The sequence below is a fragment of the Giraffa tippelskirchi genome, chromosome X (assembly GCF_054371585.1).
Source record: "Giraffa tippelskirchi isolate mGirTip1 chromosome X, T2T-mGirTip1v1.2.pri, whole genome shotgun sequence".
In the NCBI taxonomy this organism is placed as follows: Eukaryota; Metazoa; Chordata; class Mammalia; order Artiodactyla; family Giraffidae; genus Giraffa; species Giraffa tippelskirchi.
Genome location: NC_137289.1, coordinates 147,693,375 through 147,715,358, shown reverse-complemented (window position 1 = coordinate 147,715,358; position 21,984 = coordinate 147,693,375). Strand labels below are relative to the sequence as shown.

General features: G+C 52.8%; 1 protein-coding gene across 15 annotated transcripts in view; it reads left to right on the top strand.

Annotated features, from left to right (window-relative positions):
• The window catches only part of LOC145536639 (F-box-like/WD repeat-containing protein TBL1X), a 250,623-nt gene that overhangs the window by 216,985 nt on the left and 11,654 nt on the right, over positions 1-21,984 (top strand). For all 15 annotated transcript variants that reach the window (XM_081566170.1, XM_081566176.1, XM_081566166.1 and 12 more), the window contains 8 exons: positions 872-1,017; positions 6,138-6,402; positions 9,803-9,935; positions 11,310-11,451; positions 12,977-13,040; positions 13,178-13,275; positions 15,516-15,576; positions 21,252-21,373. In XM_081566170.1, coding sequence (XP_081422296.1) covers positions 872-1,017; positions 6,138-6,402; positions 9,803-9,935; positions 11,310-11,451; positions 12,977-13,040; positions 13,178-13,275; positions 15,516-15,576; positions 21,252-21,373 — 1,031 coding nt within the window. The remainder of the gene's footprint in view (positions 1-871; positions 1,018-6,137; positions 6,403-9,802; positions 9,936-11,309; positions 11,452-12,976; positions 13,041-13,177; positions 13,276-15,515; positions 15,577-21,251; positions 21,374-21,984) is intronic.

Below are 21,984 nucleotides of genomic sequence, written 5' to 3'. Positions count from 1 at the left end.
TATTTTCATCCACCACGCACGCCCTATCTGTGAGCACCTTTTACCTGCCCGGTGTTGTCGGCAGGTTGGTGCAGAGGCATTTGACGAGGGTGTTGCAGGGGCTTTGCAGGGTGTGGGGGACCCTTCAGCCCTTAGCCAAGGGTGGGAGGGGGACATGCCCAGTTTGGTAAAGCGACTCAAGGTTACCCCCGATGGGTGCAGAACCGCCTCTTGTTTCTTCCCACGATTGGTGGTGAGCTTCATTTGCCCCAAATGCTGGGAGGGGGCTGCTGCAGGCAGACATCACCGTGAGCTTCTGGAAGGAGCCGTGCAGAACCCAGGCAGAGAGAGCCTGGAGTCCGACTTCTGTAACGTCTACCCCGGGGCAGACTGTGGCCTCTGTTTCACTTTTAATAACGCTGGGAAGGGTTGGGTGGCGGGGGAGGGGGAAACTTCCCTGGCGGTCCAGTGGTTAAGACTCCTGAGCTCCCAGTGCAGGATGGGGGCCACGGGTTCAATCCCTGGTCCAGGAACTAAGATCCCAGTTGCAGCACTTGGTAGCCAAAAAATTTAAAAAAAAAAAAGTTGTTTGTTTAAAAAAATAATAATAATAATAATAATGGCACTGGAAAGCCTCTGCTTTCTTTTTTTTTTTTTTTTTTTTTTGGTAAGCCTCTGCTTTTTTTACCAGCTGTTTCACACAGGCCCACCTTGGTCCGCCCTCTGTCTCTGGGACACCACCCACGACCTCCCACACCAGAGGCCGGGCGTCCTGTGACCACGTCCCTCCCCCCTGTACTCATTAGGCACGTCTGACCCCCCCGGGGTACCTCCTACAAGTCCAGGCCTCGTGGAAACCCCCACCCACCCCACTTGCGTTGTGTTTTTGCAGGTTTTTCCCACTCGGCGTTCACATTCGGTATTGAGAGCCATATCAGCCAGTCCAACATCAATGGGACCCTAGTGCCGCCCGCCGCCCTCATCTCCATCCTGCAGAAGGGCCTGCAGTATGTGGAGGCCGAGATCAGCATCAACGAGGTAACGTGGGCCCTCCTCCCGGGGGTTGGGGAGGCGGCGGGAGCAGGACGTAGGCCCTGCAGTACCCCCCTCCTCCGAGGAGCCTGGGCGATCTGGGAAGACCTTAACAAGGGAATTCGCCACAGCCTCTCCCAGTGCATTAGGAGATGCAATCCCCTCTCCCTTTGCGCTAGTCCTGTTCTCCAGCAGGGGATCCCAGTGCTGTGATACCCAAGGAGCCGGCTTCTGAGGCCCCCATAGATGGTTATGGACTGGTTGGTCACAGCGTTATCACAGGCAATGCCTAGGCAGGTTGATAAGACATCCCGAGTCCCCGAGGAGGAGGAGAAAGAGATCTGGGGTTCTTGAGGTGGAAATAGGGGCCTGGAATTCTCAAGGAGGAGGAAAGGACAAACGCCTTTTTTTTTTTTTCCTTGACATTCCTTAAGCCTTAGTCACATAACACGTTTTTTATTTTTTCTTTATGCCTGAACTGATGAGTATATAACAAACAGCTCAGTTTAAACTCTGTACTAAGGATTATATAACAACAGTGTATCTCCTGCTTGAGGACAGTTTCTCCTTCCTGAAAACCTTCTGGCTAATCCTGTTATCTTAAAATGTAAATTATGGGTGTGGGTCTGGTAAAGTTTTCACAATCTTGAGACATGCTTTTGATTTATTGTAATAATTCATGAGAAAGGATATACAACTCCCTTGCTAACACTAGTAACCCTCCGTCTAGTCAAGGCTATGGTTTTTCCAGTAGTCACGTACGGATGTGAGAGTTGGACTATAAAGAAAGATGAGCGCGGAAGAATTGATGCTTTTGAACTGTGGTGTTGGAGAAGACTCTTGAGAGTCCCTTGGACTGCAAGGAGACCCAACCAGTCCATCCTAAAGGAAATCGGTCCTGAATATTCATTGAAAGGACTGATGCTGAAGCTCCAATACTTTGGACACCTCATGCGATGAGTTGACTCATTGGAAAAGACCCTAATGCTGGGAAGGATTGGGGGCAGGAGGAGAAGGGGACGACAGAGGATGAGTTGGTTGGATGGCATCACCGACTCGATGGACATGAGTTTGAGTAAACTCCAGGAGTTCGTGATGGACAGGGTGGCCTGGGGTGCTGTGGTTCATGGGATCACAAAGAGTCGGACACGATTGAGCGACTGAACTGAACTGAAAACTTCTGCTACCCAAAAGCTCTTGAGTGATCAAGCCTGGTCCCTGGTCCTGAAGCTAAATCTTCTTTGGAGAGCAAGAATCTGACACCGTTCACCGTAAAGCAGTCGTCATGATTCGTTGAAAAGGATGCTGATCTATGTGGTCGTCCCTGGGTACGCGCCGGGCATTGGCTCCAAGACCGGCTGTGGGTACCGAAATCCACAGGGGCCGCTCAGGTCCCACAGTCAGCCCTTCATATCCGCGGATTCTGCCCGCCAGCCACAGAGGGCAAACACAGTGGTAAACGTGCTGAAACACACGCGTGTGTAGTGGACCCTGGGAGGTCAGACCCTCCTTGTTCGTGGCTCAGCCGTGCCTCCCGACGGGGCCTGCCACAGGCACAGAAATTGCCTTTCCTCCTAGACGTCTCTCAAAAGTTCGGTGGAAGAGGGACCCTGTGACTCATTTCGCCCAGAGTCTGTGTTTTGTGTAAACCTGACCAAGGGCACTCCCAGAAGATCGAAGCGGAGAGATGAGTCCTGTTCACTTCAAGAGGGCAATTTCCGGTGATGGCTTTGTCAAAGTGCTCACTAAACAGCTGCCTCCGAGAGGTTGGGACCAGACGTGTACATTTAAGTTGCTCCCAATTTGCTTAAATACCCTCCTTCTTTATAGATCAGGGCACATGAGTATTGGGCCAATTTTATAGCAGTTTTTAAATTGTAACCTTTTAAAACTCAGCATTCCGAAAACTAAGATCATGGCATCTGGTCCCATCACTTCATGGCAAATAGATGGAGAAACAATGGAAGCAGTGAGAGACTTTATTTTGGAGGGCTCCAAAATCACTTGCAGATGGTGACTGCAGCCATGAAATGAAAAGATGCTTGCTTCTTGGAAGAAAAGCTACGACCAACCTAGAGAGCATATTAAAAAGCAGAGACGTTACTTGGCCAACAAAGGTCCGTCTAGTAAAAGCTATGGTTTTTTCTAGTAGTCATGTATGGATGTGAGAGTTGGACTATAAAGAAAGCTGAGCACCGAAGAATTGATGCTTTTGAACTGTGGTGTTGGAGAAGACTCTTGAGAGTCCCTTGGACTGCAAGGAGATCCCACCAGTCCATCCTAAAGGAAATCAGTCCTGGATGTTCATTGGAAGGACTGATGCTGAAGTGGAAACTCCAGTACTTTGGCCACCTGATGCAAAGAACTGACTCTTTGGAAAAGATCCTGATGCTGGGAAGGATTGAAGGCAGGAGGAGAAGGGGACGACAGAGGATGAGATGGTTGGATGGCATTACCGACGCGATGGACGTGACTTTGAGTAATCTCCGGGAGTTGGTGATGGACATGGAGGCCTGGCGTGTTGCAGTCCATGGGATCGCAAAGAGTCAGACGCGACTGAGCAACTGAACTGAACTGAACTGAACCTTTTTAAAGATGAAGGGTGAGGGATCAAGACAGCTCCCCTTACCACCTGCTTTGCTTCCGTCAGGAGACTGTCCTGTGAGGATCCCGGGGCCTCCTGTGACGTCTGGGTCTTTCCAGAATCTCCATCTGAGTCCTGACTGTAACTGCGCTTAGCGCCCTTTCTCCTTCATCCTGTCCTCATTTACCCGCACGCCGCCCCCATCCAGCACACCACTGTGCCCCAAGTCTCCGTTTTCTGTTGCAGCGTGTCCAACACAGCGGACACCGTTCAGTGGCCACATGCCCCCTCGCCTGTACCACCGGAAGTCCACTTCCACGGTCACCCCACCCTCGAGCCCATCTCCCTGAACCCTTCCACACCTTCCTCCGCCTGCTCTTCCCTTTTCTCATCCTTGCAGGCCTGTCTTTTCTTCGTAGCATTGACCTCTGCTTTTCCTTCGGCTTTTACGATGACAGAAGTAGCGTGTCTCACGTTCTCTCACATGAGTTCCTCTGCCGTCTTCCAAAACCCTGCCTCCAGGAGAACACGCGGCTGTCTGCCGACACTGTGGGCTTTCCTGCCTGACAGGAGGCGGTCTTCTTTTTCCTTTTCTTACATCGGGGTGCCTGGGATCTTCCACTGGCAACGTGACCCCATCTAAGTCTCTTTTTTTTCCCCACAAAACAAGTGTAGGGATAGGAATACAGGACCCCAGGTCTCAGATTGTGTGATGCTGTGATTGGATTTCCCTGCACACAGATGCGCACACACATAACAGATACATACACACACACACACACACACACACACACCCCACACACACATATCCACATACATACACGCATACACACACACACACACACACACACATATAGGCACACATACACACATATACAGGCTTCCCATGTAAAGGCAAAGAATTCTCAGCTGGTAAAGAATCTGCCTGCAGTGAAGGAGACCCCAGTTTGATTCCTCGGTTGGGAAGATCCACTGGAGAAGGGATACGTTACCCACTCCAGTATTCTTGGGCTTCCCTGGTGGCTCAGATAGTAAAGCATCCGCCTGCAATGTGGGAGAACCTGGGTTAGATCCTGGGGTTGGGAAGATCCCCTGGAGAAGGGAACAGCTACCCACTCCAGGATCCTGGCCTGGAGAAGGGGTCGCAAAAGTCAGACGCGACTGAGTGACTTTCACTTTCACACACACATATAGACACACACACACATATCCACATACACACCCAGTGTCCACATCTTTCATCTCCATACCTTCTCTCCCTCGGCAATTCAAAATCCAGCGTTACCTAGAGGAGACTGAAAGGTCGTCTCATTTGTCACTTAGCTTTGCGGTTGTTACAAGGGAGATGGTGTGCGTTTAGAGTTTAAGCAAGGAAGTGTTTTATAACTCTGCACCATTACTACCTTTTGCAAAATCGTCGTCCGTCTGGGGCATGAATATACAAAGAGAGAAGGTGACGTAGAAGCCAACTGGCCAGCCCGTCCACACTGGCCACCCCATGGGCAGAATCAGGGGATGAGGGTGGCTTCTTTTTCCCATGTTCTACATTGTTTTCCATTGTTTCGTAATTTTCAAATATCGTGTGTAGTAACGGGTAGTCAGCTGGGGTGCTGTTTCATTCGAGTACTGTGTAGTTGATACGTGTGTCCTTCAGTTCTTCCTGATTTATGAGGAAAAACGGTCCAAAACCTGTCTGAACAACTAGCAGACACAGCGAGAGGCCTGAGTTTCGTGTGACTCTAATAATCAGAGCACCTTCTAAGGAAAGGACTTTCTCACTGTTTTCCTGTGTTTCCTAAGCGGGTAGGGAGATTTTTTTCTCATGGTCGATGGAAACTAGGAGACTCAGAGGAAGCTGAGGAGATAGGCGTGGTAACTCAGCGGTGCTGTTGTTAGGAATACCATGGCTGCGTTTGTCTGCACCCTGAGTCCCCGCAAGTCACTTCACATGGCAGTACGTGCGTTTGATAACATCAGATGGACAGATGTCGTAGCAGTCAGGGCCTGAGTCGGGGGGGGCGGGCGGCCAGGACTGTCCAGCTTGAGCCCGAGACTTGTCAGAGCATCCGGCAAGGGTGGGGTCTCTCACCCTCCCTGCTCTCCACTCTTTAGGACCACACCCTTCCTCTCTGGGAGTTGGGCGGTAGTCATCCTGTGCACTGGAGGACGTTGAGGAGCATCTCTGGTCCCTCCCCACTACGTGCCAGCTGCACCCCCCGCAGTTGTGACCAGCAGACACGCCTCCAGATTTTCCCAGATGCCCCCCCGCCCCGAGGGGCAGGATCGCCCCCTCCATTGAGACCACTGCGTCAGGGGACAGCCCTCTGGTCTTGACGGGAAATAGGAGGCTCGGGGTGGCCCCTTCACGTCTGGGTTCACGTTGCTATCGACCGAGCGCTGGGTGTGGACTGGCCGCCACTTCCCAGTCCCAGTCCGGGCCAGCACCCCATGCCTCCCCGGGGCCCCAGGCACCTGCATTTCCGACCCAGGAGATGACCAGCTGGAGCTGACTCACCACCCCCACCGGGGGTTCTGTCCACAGGACGGTACGGTGTTTGACGGCCGCCCCATAGAGTCCCTGTCCCTGATCGACGCGGTGATGCCGGACGTGGTGCAGACGCGGCAACAGGCCTTCCGGGAGAAGCTGGCCCAGCAGCAGGCGGCCGCGGCAGCGGCAGCGGCGGCGGCGGCCGCAGCTGCAGCAGCAACAGCCACAACAGCGGCCCCTGCGGCCGTTTCCCAGCAGAACCCACCAAAGAACGGCGAGGCCACGGTCAACGGGGAGGAGAACGGAGCACACGCCATCAGTGAGTGCGGGGCGCCCGGTCCCGGAAGCTTCTCTCGTGTCCTCCGAGTCTGGCCGGGTCCGCCGGACGGTGCCCTGCAGGCCGTGGCTAGCGTTTGCTTACTCTGCACCCAGGACAGCTTCTTCCTCCAATTTTCCCATTGAAATCCTTAGACGTGATCTTCTCTTTTTTGGTTTGTTTAATGGGAGGATAATTAATTTCCCGTATCATGTTGGTTTCTGCCATCCATCAACACCAATGGCTGCATAGGTATACGTATGTCCCCTGCCATCCATCAGCGTGAATCAGCCATAGGTATACACATGACCCTCCCTCTTGAAGCCCCCTCCCAGCCCATCTCATCCCTCCAGGTTGTTTACAGAGCTCCCTGCATCACAAGAGCATATTCCCGGGCACGTGTGTGCGCTAATTCGCTTCCGTCATGTCCGACTCTTTCGCACCCCCCGTGGACTGTTGCCTGCCAGGCTCCTCTGTCCATGGGCTTCTCCAGGCAACAATACTAGAGTGGGTCGCTGTTTCCTCCACCCAGGGGCTCTTTCCAAGCCAGGGATCGAACCCCCGTCTCTTGCATTGGCAGGCGGGTTCTTTACCACTAGCGCCACGTGGGAAGCCCCAGCACATTCCCGCTGGCTGTCTAATTTTATACGTGGTACCGATGACGTGACTTTCTAATACCTGCATGTCCTCAGCTGTAGGAGTTCTGCTGCTCTGACAGCTCAGTTGGTGTAAAGGTAGTCGTGTTGCCTTGTGAACACTGCCCGGCTCGGGAGGGTCTCGTCTCTGGAGGCCCCCTGCACCGTCCTGCCCTGCAGACGGATTCTGACATCACACTCGGAGCCCATGATCGCTGAGAGGTCACCAGGCCCAGACAGCAAATGCCTGTTTATCCAGTGGGTTGCAGCAGGGGCCCTGTTAGCTAGCTGCCCAAAAGTGTGTGCAAAATAAGGCAGAGAGCCTCAAGTTTTACCTAGAGAGTACTTGGTTGCTCAGTCATGTCCGACTCTTTTGCAACCCCATGGACTGTAGCCCGCCAGGCTCCTCTGTCCATGGGATGCTCCAGGCAAGAATACTGGAACGTGGGTCGCCATTCCCTTCTCCGGGGGATCTTGCTGACCCAGGGATCGGACCTGCGTCTCCTGCATTGGTAGGCGGATTGTTTACCATCCGAGCCACCAGGAAAGCCCAGGGAACCTCCTGCTTACAAATTCAGAGACAGCTTCAAGGAAGTTCTACATTCAGAGTGCGTGTGTGTGTGCGTGCATGTAAGTCTTTGCCAGCACGTGTGCATGCTTCCCTATTTGAATACCCCTTCCCTCTGAGCCGCTGTGCACCCCTGAGGGGAAGGAGTGTCATCTCTAGGCCGAGGCCTCTCCCCACTGGAGTCGGGACACGGCCCCACCGCTGGGCAGAGAGAAGGGCCAGGCTGCAATGCAGGATGGCTTCAAGCACTGTCCGTGCGGTGTCGAATCAAATGACCTTCCAGTAATCGATGCTCACAAGGTTCACAAGGACGGAGGGCGGGGAACGAGAAGAAAAGATAACGTGGCTTGTGCCCACACGTCATTCGTGGGCTGGCCCACTCCCGTGGGGTCTCTCCGTCAAGGTGCTCAAAGTAAAACGGGAAGAAGGTGGACGTCCTTGTTTGCTTCAGCTACCAGCCCGGAAGGTGACCGTCCCTGTTTTCTTCACCTTCCACCCCAGAAGGGAAGCGTAACTGGTGAGCTTTGAGAAATCTATGTTCCTGCTACTGTGACCGAAATCCTGCAAACTTTTGAACTCCGCCGTGTCTTTCAATCTAAAACGCCAACGGAGCGTAGCCACGTGGAGACAGGTGCACATGTTAAGGTGCGCTGGAAGCTCCCCGCGCCTCCTTTGTTTGAGGGGGCCTCTGCAGTGGGGTTACTTTCCACCTGAGGGCTGGCTACCACCCCCATCCAGCCCCCCCAGACACATACACACACATGCAATCTCCAGTGGTTCTCAAACTTCCACTCTGCCCCCACTGCTGTTGTTAAAAGGCAGCTTCAGCCAGACTTACAGCATCTGCAGTTAGACTTCATCCTGACCGTCAAGAACCTTGTTTCTTGTGCCGCATAGAAGGAACTAAATGGCCACTTTTGAGGACTTTGCTGGGGGCTCACATGGTAAAGAATCTGCCCGCGGCTTAACACTACAGCGCAGTCCAGGTTGAATCGCTTCTGGGTGGCATCTACCGTGACTTGTTGCCACCACCCTTTCAGAACCTGGAGTCCCCGTTGGGTCATCTGGGGTGTGGCTGCATGGCTTCAAAAGCCTCTAACACACTTGGCTCCAGTAGGAAAATAGCATTTGAGTTCCAAGACCACGAGGGTGTGTGCAGGCCTTGGGGTTGTGGGTGGTGAGCCTTCTGGAGGAAGGATGGCATGTCCCCATGGGAGCTCCGTAGGTAAGGAGGTGACACCTCAGGAAGGTCTCTTATAAAATCACTTGTCCCGTCAACAGAAGGAACTTCTGCTGAAAATACTTTATGTGTATCCTAGTTATTCCCACTGTCATTTGAATTCCAGCTTGCATTCTAGCAGCAATGTTTGCAACTGACTTGTTCTTCAGTTGCTAAGTTGTTCACCAGTAAAGCTCTCATCTGCCAATGCAGGAGACATTAAGAGATGCGAGTTCGATCCCTGGGTCGGGAAGATCCCCTGGAAGAGGAAATGGCAACCCACTCCAGTATTTTTGCCTGGAGAATCCCCGTGGACAGAGCAGCCGGCTCACAAAGCGTCGGACGTGACTTAGCGACTAAACAGCAACCACACAACTTAAGTTCTAGGCATATACCAAAGAGCGAGATGGCCTTTGGGATTCAGAAACCCCTAATTTCACTTGTGTTATTGTTATTCATTCAGTGCTGTCTGACTGTTTGAGACCCCATGGGCTGTAGCACTCCGGTCTTCCCTGTCCTTCACCATCTCCCAGAGTTTGCTCAAACTCACGTCCATTGTGTCAGAGATGCCATCCAACCGTCTCATCCTCTGTCGTCCCCTTCTCCTCATTGACTTCTTAGGAAAATGTAACAAAGTATGCTTCTTTTTACTGTAAAAGTAAAAGAGGAGGGACCTTCAAATTCTGCTCAAGAGACAGCTCTCTTGCTGTTCCTGGGCAGTCTTGTTCCCATTGTTATTACCTATGAGCCTGGCCCTAGTTGCAAAGAATAAACACCAGTTTTTAATTCCCCTATCAAATTTGGAGGCTGTAAAAAAGTGTGGCTTCACAGAAGTTTACACAGAAGCCATCACCTGGTTATCATCACAAGTGACCCGACAGTACAGCAGGGGAAGTCGGCTGTAAAGCTTACAGGCCCTGAGGATGGATGGGTTCCTTCTGTGTCAGTCGGACACATGTCCTGGTCTGTTTCCCGTGACAGATAATCATTCGAAACCAATGGAAATCGATGGAGACGTGGAGATCCCACCCAGCAAAGCCACCGTCCTTCGGGGCCACGAGTCTGAGGTGTTCATTTGTGCCTGGAACCCTGTCAGTGACCTCTTGGCTTCAGGGTAAGGGGTCAGGCCAGGGGGTTCCCGGGGTCCAGGTGTCCCAAGTCCTCCAGGGTCAGGTGGGGGGATGCACAGGGTCCACGTGTCTGAGTCCTCTAGGGTCATGTTGAGGGTGCCTGGGGTCCAGGTGTCCAAGTCCTCCAGGGTCAGGTTGGGGGTGCCCAGGGTCTGGATATCCGAGTCCTCCGGGGTCAGGTGGGAAGTGCCCGGTGTCCGGGTGTCGAGTCCTCCAGGGTCAAGTGCCAGGGTCCAGGTGTCCGAGCCCTCCAGGGTCAGGTGGGGGGTGCCAGGGGTCTTGGTGGGGTCAGGTGCCAGGGTCCAGGTGTCCAAGTCCTCCAGGGTCAGGTGGGGGGATGCACAGGGTCCACGTGTCCGAGTCCTGTAGGGTCATGTTGGGGGTACCTGGGGTCCAGGTGTCCGAGTCCTCCAGGGTCAGGTTGGGGGTGCCCAGGGTCTGGATATCCGAGTCCTCCGGGGTCAGGTGGGGAGTGCCCGGTGTCCGGGTGTTGAGTCCTCCAGGGTCAAGTGCCAGGGTCCAGGTGTCCGAGTCCTCCAGGGTCAGGTGGGGGGTGCCCGGGGTCTGAGTGGGGTCAGGTGCCAGGGTCCAGGTGTCTGAGTCCTCCAGGGTCAGGTGGGAGGTGCCCGGGGTCCACATGTCTGAGCCTTCCAGGGTCAGGTAGGGGTTGCCCGGGGTCTGGATATCCAAGTCCTCCAGGGTCACGTGGGGGGTGCCCGGGGTCCGGGTGGGGTCAGGTGCCAGGGTCCAGGTGTCCGAGCCCTCCAGGGTCAGGTGGGAGGTGCCCGGGGTCCACCTGTCTGAGCCCTCCAGGGTCAGGTTGGAGGGTGCCCAGGGTCTGGATATCCGAGTCCTCCAGGGTCAGGTGGGGGGTGCCCGGTGTCCGGGTGTCGAGTCCTCCAGGGTCAGGTTGGGGGTGCCCAGGGTCTGGATATCAGAGTCCTCGAGGGTCAGGTGGGGGGTGCTCGGGGTCTGGGTGTCGAGTCTTCCAGGGTCAGCTAGAGAGTGCTCAGGGTCCACGTGTCCCAGTCCTTCCTCCTGGAACACTCACGCCCTTCCTACGTCGTGTGTGGCATCTTCCCAGAGTGTACAGAGTAGGGCTTTGAGTGGGGGGAACGCTTGGGGTGTCTAAGACTGTGCAAAAGTCCTTATTCAGTTGTTTTCTCAGCCGTGTCGGGAGCGACGCACAGACGTCTAAAATGATTAGGGGCACCTAAGATCGGAAAGGGGAAACCACTGTGATTTTTTTTTGTTTCGAGCGACGTTAAAAGGATGGAGAGCCAGCCAGGCAACTAGCGGTGGTGGGTGTTGCTTGCCGTGGGACCGGGCACTGAGCACTGGGTATGTTCCTCGTGCAGGTCCGGAGACTCGACCGCCAGGATATGGAACCTGAATGAAAACAGCAACGGGGGCTCCACGCAGCTGGTGCTGAGGCACTGTATCCGGGAGGGGGGCCACGACGTCCCCAGCAACAAAGACGTGACCTCGCTGGACTGGAACGTAAGCCGCCTCCCTCCTGGACACCGTCAGGGACCCCTGTGCGGTGTCCGGGACCCCTGAGCAGCCCCCGCGGCCTCGGCGAGGGCTGTAGTGTTGGGTGGAGCCGGGGAGGACCCCACAAAGGGGACGGGATTGTGGGTCAGCCCACCCGGGGCTCTGGGCGGACCGCCAGCCGGATGGTGTACAGTAAGCTGCACGTCGGCAGGAGGGGTCTGACGGCTTTATCGGGGGGCCTGTCATGTGGGGGTACCCTGTGAGGTGTGCCCAGGGAAAAGCTGACTTCCCACCCGACCCTCAGCATCTATGCCCGGAGACACACACAGCTTTCCAGCGTCTTTTCACTTTCTCTTTATCACGTTCTTTTTTTTTTTCTGGACTATACAGTTTATTTATTCATTTATTTTTCTGTTTTGCATTTTATTTTTTTTTAATTTACTTATTTTAATTGGAGACTAATTACTTTACAATATTGTGGTGGTTTTTGCCATACACTGACATAAATCAGCCATGGGTGTACATGTGTCCCCATCCTGAACCCCTTCCCACCTCCCTCCCCATCCCATCCCTCTGGGTCATCCTGGTGCACCAGCCCTGAGCACCCTGTCTCATGCATCGAACCTGGACTAGTGATCTGTTTCACATATGATAATATGCATGTTTCAATGCTATTCTCTCAAATCATCCCACCCTCGCCTTCTCCCACAGAGTCCAAAAGACTGTTCTGTACATCTGTGTCTCTTTTGCTGTCTCACATACAGGGTCATCGTTACCATCTTTCTAAATTCCATATATACGCGTTAGCATTACTGTATTGGTGTTTTTCTGACTTACTTCACTCTGTATAATAGGCTCCAGTTTCATCCACCTCATTAGAACTGATTCGAATGTCGTCTTTTTAATGGCTGAGTAATATTCCATTGTGTATGTGTACCACAGCTTTCTTATCCATTCATCTGCCGAAGGACATCTAGGTTGCTTCCATGTCCTGGATATTGTAAACAGTGCTGCGATGAACACTGGGGTACACGTGTCTCTTTCATTTCTGGTTTCCTCGGTGTGTATGCCCAGCAGTGGGATTGCTGGGTCACATGGCAGTTTTATTTCCAGTTTTTTAAGGAATCTCCACACTGTTCTCCATAGTGGCTGTACGAGTTTGCATTCCCACCAACAGTTGATCACGTTCCTGTATGTCCTGTCACTTCATCACAAACTCTCCTCTTGTCAAAGTATCTGCAGCTGTTTTTCAAGGCTCGCCTAGGCCTCCCAAAGTCACACAGTAACTTTTCGTGCGGTGTCTTTTCTTGATGTCGTCAGTGGTGACAGGGTGCGCTGTGTTTTCCTCACCCCCTCACCTGATGATGATTTTGTGTGGGGGGGAGTCCGGGACCTCCCTGGTCATCCAGGGGTCAGGAGCCTGCACCTCTATCGCGGGGGCGCCGAGAGTGCGAGCCCTGCTCGGGGAATGAAGGTCCCGCGTGCAGCCTCTACTAAGCGTTTTGTGTTGATGTGTGTTTTTGGCCCACAGAGTGACGGGACACTGTTGGCTACGGGTTCCTATGATGGTTTTGCAAGAATATGGACGGAGGATGGTAAGTCCTCCTGGCCCCGCGTCCCGCGCATTAGGGTTGGAGGAGGAGGTGCTTCCAATTGTCATCGTCCGGGGTTACAGATCTGGCGGGTCTCAGAAGTCACCCTGCTTTCTCCCTGTTTGTTTTTAACCTACCAGGTAACCTGGCCAGCACCTTAGGCCAACACAAAGGCCCCATCTTCGCCTTGAAGTGGAACAAGAAGGGGAATTACATTTTGAGTGCTGGAGTAGACAAAGTGAGTGAGTGCGTCATTGCTGTCGTCTGTGTTTAATCCCTCGAGACACATCACGGTTTCTTGGAATTCTGAAAACTCGGCCTCCCGTTAAGAAATCAAAGGGGCCTTGTTTAGGTTTTGGGAGCTTCTATGGTTTTGATCTTCTGGAATTCTAGCAGCTTCCGAGTGAGAGACCGTCTACCATGATGAATCAACTATGGCGGGAGTCATAGCAATGTTCTTGAAACTGATACATTTGCAGGGAGGAAATTTAAGTTAGGGATAATGGCTTTGACCCCCGAGTGAGTGCTTAACCCAGAGTGGCTAACATGCGTTTCTCATCCATAAAAGCTTGTGGGTAAGTCGTGTTTACTTTTGCCCAGTGTATATTTAAGGTGACACACGGTAAGTTGTACAGTCCATGGGCTTGCAAAAGAGTCAGGCACGACTGAGCGACTGAACTGAACTGATAATAAGTTGTTACAACAACTGATGTAGTACGTGAAGTTGGGTCAGAATTGTGAAAGAGTTTATATATTCTCTGCCATGCCAGATTTGTGACTGACTCAGTTAAGAAAAAGAGTTCAGTTCAATTCAGTCGCTCAGTCATGTCTGACTCTTTGTGACCCCGTGGACTGCAGCACGCCAGGCCTCCCTGTCCATCACCAACTCCTGGAGTTTACCTAAACTCACGTCCATCGAGTCGGTGATGCCATCCAACCATTTCATCCTCTGTTGTCCCCTTCTCCTCCTGCCTTCAATCTTTCCAGGCATCAGGGTCTTTTCAAAGGAGTCAGGTCTTCGCATCAGGTGGCCCAAGTATTGAAGTTTCAGCTTCAACATCAGTCCTTCCAGTGAACGCTCAGGACTGATCTCCATCAAACAAAAAATTGCTGGGACTTCTGTGGCAGTCCAGTGGTTAGGACTTGGCGCTCTCACTGCTGAGGGCCCAGGTTCAGTACCCAGTCTCGGAACTAAAATCCTATAAACCACACAGTGGAGCGGGGGATAAAAATGTGAATTGGTCTAGAGCTTCCCAGATGGTGCTAGCGGTAGAGAACCCGTCTGCCAATGCAGGAAGACCTAAGAGACGCGGGTTTGATCCCTGGATCGGAAAGATCCCCCTGGAGGAAGGCATGGCAGCCCACTCCAGTATTCTTGCCTGGAGAATCCCCATGGACAGAGGAGCCTGGTGGGCTTACAGTCCATGGGGTCACAGAGAGTCAGACAAGACTGAACCGACTTAGCACTGGTGCTGGCCTGAAGTTTTTCAGACACAGTCAGTGCTGTCAGTATTTCTTCAGGAACATGAACATAGTTGATACAAAGTAGAACCAGTTCTTCCCAAAGGAAGATCTTTGTTAAAATGTCATGGACAGGGAGGTGTCAGGTTTCCAGTTTAGCTGAAAATTCCAGTTGAGAATTAATTCCAAATGTTTTGCATCGAGCTGCCCCCGGCTTCTTCTCCAAGTGTCTCCTCAACACTATAATGTGTTCATAAGCGTTCGTGACTTTCTTTGTCTTCGGGGGTGGAGATCTTTTTTTTTTTCTCTCTCCTTATATGTACATCAGTGCCAGACCCCAGTGGGACCCAGTTTCTCTCTAGTCTGAGTAGTGTCCCTACTTCACAGAGCGACGGTCAGGGGAATTTTCAGAAATAACCATTTCTGCAGCTTTTCAATTGGAGAATTGCTCCAAAACGGAGTTTTAGATATGCATTGTTTGTTTGTTTTTTGCAATAGTTTTTCATGTTTGGGACTTCCCTGGTGGGTCCAGTGGTTACGATTCTGTGCTTTCCAGTGCAGAGGGGCACATGATCAGTCCATGGCTGGGGAAGGAAACTTAAGAGCTCATGTCCTGTGCAACCAAAACTCTTTTCATTTAAAAAAGAAAAGTTTTTTATTTTTTTCAATGATAGGTTTTCAAGTTTGAGGATTAAGATGGGATTCCCAGCAAAATTGGTAGCTTCTTGCATATCAGTTACAGCTGCCATTGTTGTCCGGCAGAGTATAATAACCAGACACGTGTGGCTGAGCTCATAAATGTAATGTCTGGGTGAATTAAGTGTGTAAGACACAACCTGGATTCCACACCCTGGATTCCAAAGAGCGGGCGAAAAAGACGCGGGCCACGTGATACGAATGTATTGATTCGTGTTGAAGTGACAACATTTCGACCATATTAGAGTGAAATAAACTATATATTGTGAAAATCAGTTTTACTGGTTTCTTTTCTTTTTTTTTTTTTTTTGTGGAGCACAGACAACAATAATCTGGGATGCTCACACAGGAGAAGCCAAACAACAGTTTCCATTTCATTCCGGTGAGTACTTTTTTCTTTTTCTTTTTTTTTTTTTTTTTTACTTGTTTTTAATTCAAAAATAAGAATTCGGAGTCCTGAGAAGGGTCTCTTAAAGTAACGGTGAATGCTCGGAAAAAGGCATGCCTCAAGAGCAGTGCTGAGCGTGCGGGGTGGACGTTTGCTGACGCGTCAGGCGGCCCCGAGGTGATGTGTTGGCAGACAGCCGAGGGTCTCCCCTGCTGGGCAGATCCAGGTTCCTGCTGATGGTGAGAACCACAGGGCTGGCCCCCAGGACTCCCCGAGCCAGCGCGGCCCACCTCGGTGCCCAGGAGGGGCTCCAAGCAGGAGGGCAGGGGTGTGGTCCTGCAGAAGCAGACTGGGAGGAGAGGTCCCCCGCAGGGTCCTTGACTGTGACAAAGCACGCAGCCCTATGTTCCCTCCTGGTCCGGCCGGCAGACCCTGAGAGGTGCCTGTGCATACCTCGTCCCGCTGGAGGGGCAGTCAGCCCGGGTCTTCCCTGGCTGTGCTCGGGGACACCACGCTGCACACATCTCTGGGGGTGCCGGGGGTGTTTGGTACCGCTTTACTCTTAACAGCACTGATGAAGGTGGGAGTCGCTGAGCCTTTTGTTGAATTTCGTTTCTCCACCAGGAAGTGGACAGGGTTCCAAGAGCAGGGAGCTTGGTGGCCCAGCCTGTGAGCATATGTATGTGGGTCTGTGTGTGTGTGTGTTTCTGTGTATGTGTATCTGTCGCGGGGGAGGTCTGGGTATGTGTCTCTCTGTGGTGCGTCTCGGTGCGTGTGGAGCGGCTCTGTGTGTGAGTGTATCTGTGTGTGGGTGTGTGTCTCTCTGTGGAAGGGGTCTGTGTGTGTGGGTGTGTGTCTCTCTCTCTGTGGAAGGGGTCTGTGTGTGGGTGTGTGTCTGTGCATGAGAAGGTATATGTATATGGGGATCTGTGTCTTGGCGAGGAGGTCTGTGGATGTAGGTATATCTCTGGAGGGGCATCTCTGGTGTGGGTGTGTGTCTCTGTGGGTGTGTGTCTCTGTTTGTGGGGTCTTTGTCTGTTTGGGGAGGTGGGTGGTCTGTGTGTGTGTGTCTCTTTGTGGAAGGGGTCTGTGTGTGTGTGTGTCTGTGCGTGAGAAGGGATGTGTATATGGGGATCTGTGTTTTGGTGGGGAGATCTGTGGGTGTGGGTGTCTCTCTGGAGGGGCGTCTCTGTGTGTGTCTCTCTCTGTGGAAGGGGTCTGTGTGTGGGTGTGTGTCTCTCTGTGGAAGGGGTCTGTGTGTGGGTGTGTGTCTCTCTGTGGAAGGGGTCTGTGTGTGGGTGTGTGTTTGTGCATGAGAAGGTATATGTATATGGGGATCTGTGTCTTGGCGGGGAGGTCTGTAGGTGTAGGTATATCTCTGGAGGGGCATCTCTGGTGTGGGTGTGTGTCTCTGTGGGTGTGTGTCTCTGTTTGTGGGGTCTTTGTTTGGGGAGGTGGGTGGTCTGTGTGTGTGTGTCTCTTTGTGGAAGGGGTCTGTGTTTGGGTGTGTGTCTGTGCATGAGAAGGGATGTATATATGGGGATCTGTGTTTTGGTGGGGAGATCTGTGGGTGTGGGTGTCTCTCTGGAGGGGCATCTCTGTGTGTGGGGTCGGTGTCTGTTGTGGGGGGGTGGGTGGTCTGTGTGTCTCTCTGTGTGTGGGTCTGCGTGTCTATGTCCGCCTGTGTGTCCCCAGTGGGCAGAATGTACAGAGCATTCACCGCTGTCTAGCTCCAGAACATTCCTGTCACCCCATAAGGAGACCCCTTACCCGTTAAGAACGCGCTTTCTAGCGCCCCCTCCCCAGCCTCCGACAACCCAGTGTCCATGGTTTGACCTGTGCATGTCACCTCCTCCGAGCTGGCCGCCTGTGCCGTAGACCGAGCAGGCCGAGGCAGCTGAGCCTGGTGGATTTCTGCTGGGTTTGGACTGAGCCCCCTTCGGGGATGGCAACCTCACGATAGAGGCTAAGACCATCTCAAGCTTTGTTGTAGGGAAGGGACTCAGTGACGGGGCAGAGCCCTGCCAGGGTGCTGATTCTTGGTGCTGAGCACCAGCGTGCTCATGTGATGAGGGGACGTCAGTAACACAGACAGCTCTGGCTTCTGTTTTTTTGTCAGAGAGTCACGTGCCCAAGATAAACATCCAAAAGTTTCCTCTAACAGTTTTCGTCTTAAGGACTCCTGTATCGAGTCTTTCAGCAGGATGTAACATTCCCCAGAGCATTCCCAAGGTGCAAGGCTTTCTATCGCGTGGACCGCGTGTCTCTTCTGTCCTCAGGGAGCTTCTCACCTGCTGCCCACGAGATCGACCCGTATCCCGTTGCTGGGTCGGCTCTGGGTGTTATTTGCTTTCTCCATAGCATGAAGCGGTGGGGTAGAGACTGTGCAAGATGGAAGAGAAGGGAGCTTGCTGTTGTTCAAGCTGGAGGGACAACCGTCCTCAGCATGTGATGGGTTGGTCTCAGCAGTTGCCTTGCCCCTCCGGAGGTGTTCCCCATGAAGGCCTGGCAGAGGTGCCCTCGGTCACCAGGAAGCGTTAGGCTTCAGAGCCTAACAGTGTTCCACCGGTCAGCAATGAGAAAGAACAGGTTAAAAACAAGTGCAGGAGCTTCCCTCGTGGCTCAGACAGTAAAGAATCTGCGTGCAACGTAGGAGACCCAAGTTTGATCCCTGGGTCGGGAAGATTCCCCTAGAGAAGGAAATGGCAACCCGCTCCAGTATTCTTGCCTGGAGAATCCCATGGACAGAGGAGCCTGGCGGGCTACAGTCCATGAGATCGCAAAGAGTCAGACACGACTGAGTGACTCATAAGATGGGTAATACCCAAAGGCTTGGATAGGTGGGGGTTCTGCAGTTTGGGGAAAAAAAAAAAGTCAGACTCCAAGGATCACATGCTGGGTAAGACACCATTTATATCACAGCCCAGGGAGGGGATGGTGGGCCAATAACACGGCCCAAGGGAGGTGCTGGTGGTGTTGGAACACGCTTGTGGCTCTTGACCGCAGTGGTAGTTACACGGATCGGCCCGTGAGATGAAACACTAGGACCCCGCACACACAGCTGGATCTGGACCCATTCACCTTCCAAGTCCGGCCCTGTACTGCAGGGCCATGACATGCAGCCAGTGAGTGAAGGGTTCAAGGTAGAGCCTTTCTGTAACATCTCTGCACCTTCCTGGGATTCCATTTGTTGTTATTGTTCAGTTGCTCAGTTGTGTTCAACTCTTGACCACCCCGTGGACTGCAGCACGCCAGGCCTCCCTGTCCTTCGCCATCTCCCGGAGCTTACTCAAACTCATGTCCATTGAGTCGGTGATGCCATCCAACCATCTCATTGTCTGTTGCCCCCTTTTCCCCCCACGTTCAATCTTTCCTGGCTTCAGGGTCTTTTCTAATGAGTCAGTCCTTCCCATCAGGTGACCAGAAGTACTGCAGCTTCAGCATCAGTCCTTCCAGTGAATATTCAGGGTTGATTTCCTTTCGGGTGGACTGGTTTGATCTCCTGGCTGTCCAAAGGACTCTCAAGAGACTTCCCCAGCACCACAGTTCCAGAGCATCAATTCTATAACCTTTTCTCAATTAAAAGTTAAAAGGAAAAAAAGCAAAGTGAAGCTTGACTGTTACCTGGAGCGTTGCTGACGGTTAGACGTCATTGGCCAAGTGTGAGCAGGTCATCCAGATCCCCTAGAACAGCTGAGCCCTGTTACATGTCAGTCAGCCACACTGGATCATGACGGATCGGGGAAGGCAGGGTCCCAGCAGCGCAGTGGACGCAGACTGAGCGCAGTCAGCTGAGTACACAGCGTTCTCCGTTTAGATGGCCGGGGCTCAGCACACGTTAGTTTTTACGGCCGGGTGCCGCTCACCATCCCCGGAACTGCCTGCTAGATTGTCACCCTTCCAGGCGTCTTAATTGCACGCCCGAAGGAGGAGGCCGGCCCGGGAAATCTGTGACTTGGCTGGTGCGTGCGGTGTTATAAACAAGGGCAGCTGCGGGCTTTGCTTCCACGGTCCCAGGATCGTCCTGCTGACTGAGCAGATCCGGCCCCTTCATTCCGTTGGCCGCGCGTGGCAGATTCAGTGAGAACCGTGGGCCTGTGCTGAACCGCCCCCCACTTCGTGGGTTGTTGAGAAAAAGCCAGCATTGCCTCTCGGTGAAACCCTCCCGCCACAAGCTCTGTGAGGGGATGGTGCTAGACGTGGAAGCTCGTGGGACCTGCCCTGCAGTTCTGGAAGGCAGGAGGGTGGATGGGGTGCACCTCTGGTTTGAAGGCTGAGGTCGGGGGCTTCCCTAGGGGTCCGGTGGTTAAGAGTCTGCCTTTGCGAGGCAGGGGGACCCGGGTTTGATCCCCAACCCGGGAAGGTAACTGTATGCTGAGGAGCAAGTAAATGCGTGCCCTAAAAGTACTGAGTCTGTGCTCCCCGACAAGAGAAGCCGCCCCCATGAGAAGCCCGCACAGCAACCAAGACCCAGCACAGCCAGAAATTGTGTTCGGTTGCTCAGTCGTATCCGACTCTTTGTAACCTCTTAGACTGCAGCATGCCAGGCTTCCCTGTCCTTCACTATGTCCAGGACTTTGTTCAGACTCTTGTGCATTGAGTCGGTGATGCCATCCAACCATCTCATCTTCTGTCATCCCTTCTCCTCCCGCCTTCAATCTTTCCCAGCATCAGGGTGTTTTCCCATGAGTCGGCTCTTCACATTAGGTGGCCAAAGTATAAATTTTAAAAAATTAATAAATATATGTTCAAGGCTAAGGACGGAAGGGGGGTCGTCCTATTTGTCATCCTGAGTGAGCTGGATTCTTGTCCCACGTCAGTGCTGACTTTTGTGTAAGAAACACACGTGAGACAAAGTTAGGTATTTATCAGTTGACAAAGATCTGAGCAGAGGCTTGCAGGACTTAACCCTCCTTTTCCGTAGAAGCAGGGACGTGTCCGGAGAGAACAAGGCCGAGTCGTCTCCTGGGGATGATGGCAGAAGGGAGGAGAGGGCCATCACGTCCCCCAAACCCTCCAGAGGTCTTCAAGCCAGCGGCCCCTGAGGAAGGCCGAGGACCTAGAGACGGTGTCCATCCTAAGGCCACCTGTCTGCCCTCAGATGTTCTTGTCAACTCAGCATCTTCAAGTTGTAGGACACAGTTAACGGGTTGCGGGGCATTTTTTTCAACCCTGATACCTTGAACATGGGGCTTTGCTGGTGGCTCACATGGTAAAGAATCTGCCTGCAGTGCGGAAGACCTGGGTTCCATCCCTGGATCAGGGAAGATTCCCTGGAGAAGGGAATAGCAGCCCACTCCAGTATTCGTGCCCGGAGAATCCCACGGACAGAGGAGCCTGGTGGGCTGCAGACCAGGGGGTCACAAAGAGTTGGATATAACTGAGCGAGAGGCTGTGTGCTCAGGGCACCCAAAACATCTACTTTGGGTGATGCTTTGGGCGGGGTTCTCTCTCTGGAACCGTCCGGTTATCCTTGCAAACATAAAGGACAGGCCCCAGGGTCTGTGACAGACTGAGGCCGTGTTGGCGCTGTGAGAGTTGCTCTATCACCTCCTTCATTTTCTCAACTCTGCGGCTGCTACCTCTGAGCCATCTGAGCTCTGTGCACACCGGCTAAATGCCCGTGTCGTGCCCTGTCGCCCACCCCTCCGCCCTTTGCTTCTCTGCAGCCCCTGCTCTCGACGTGGACTGGCAGAACAACACTACCTTTGCGTCCTGCAGCACAGACATGTGTATTCACGTCTGCAGGCTCGGCTGTGACCGCCCCGTCAAAACGTTCCAGGGACACACGGTAAGTGCGGGTCCTGACTGTGGGGCCTCAGGTTCATGAAGGTGTGTGGGGAGCTGGGAAACCGGCTAGGCTCTGCCTAGGGTTAAAAGCCTGCTGTGACTGCTGGTTGATTCTTCTACAGCCTCCTCTGGGCTATGATAGCTGCCTCCGGTGGTCAGTTATCCACCTGGGTTGGCAGGTTTTTTTGGGTTTTTTTTTCTTATTTTTTAAAATTATCTGCCATGAGCCAGGTGTTGGATTTTGCAAGAAAGACTTTAAAGTAGCTATTATAAAAACGTCTGAGGACATAAAGGGGGGGAAAAAAAAAAGTAAGAAAATGACTTTTAAAGTCAGCTTCGAAATAGCTTACTGCGTTTATACTGGTCTCTAGGTAAATTCATTTGGCTTCCTTCTTAGATGTGATTTTTTTTTGTGTGTGTGTGTGTTTTCCCCTTGGAGAAATACGGCTGAGGGTGGCTGGTTGTGTAGGGCCTATGACTGTGCACTTTGTATCAAGGAGGAAGGAGAAAGGGAAATATGCCTGAAACCCGGGGTGGTGCTTGCTCATCCAGGGTGAATGCAAGCAGGCTTCTTGCAGAGAAGACAGAGCGCTCCTGCCCCCTGCTGGAAGG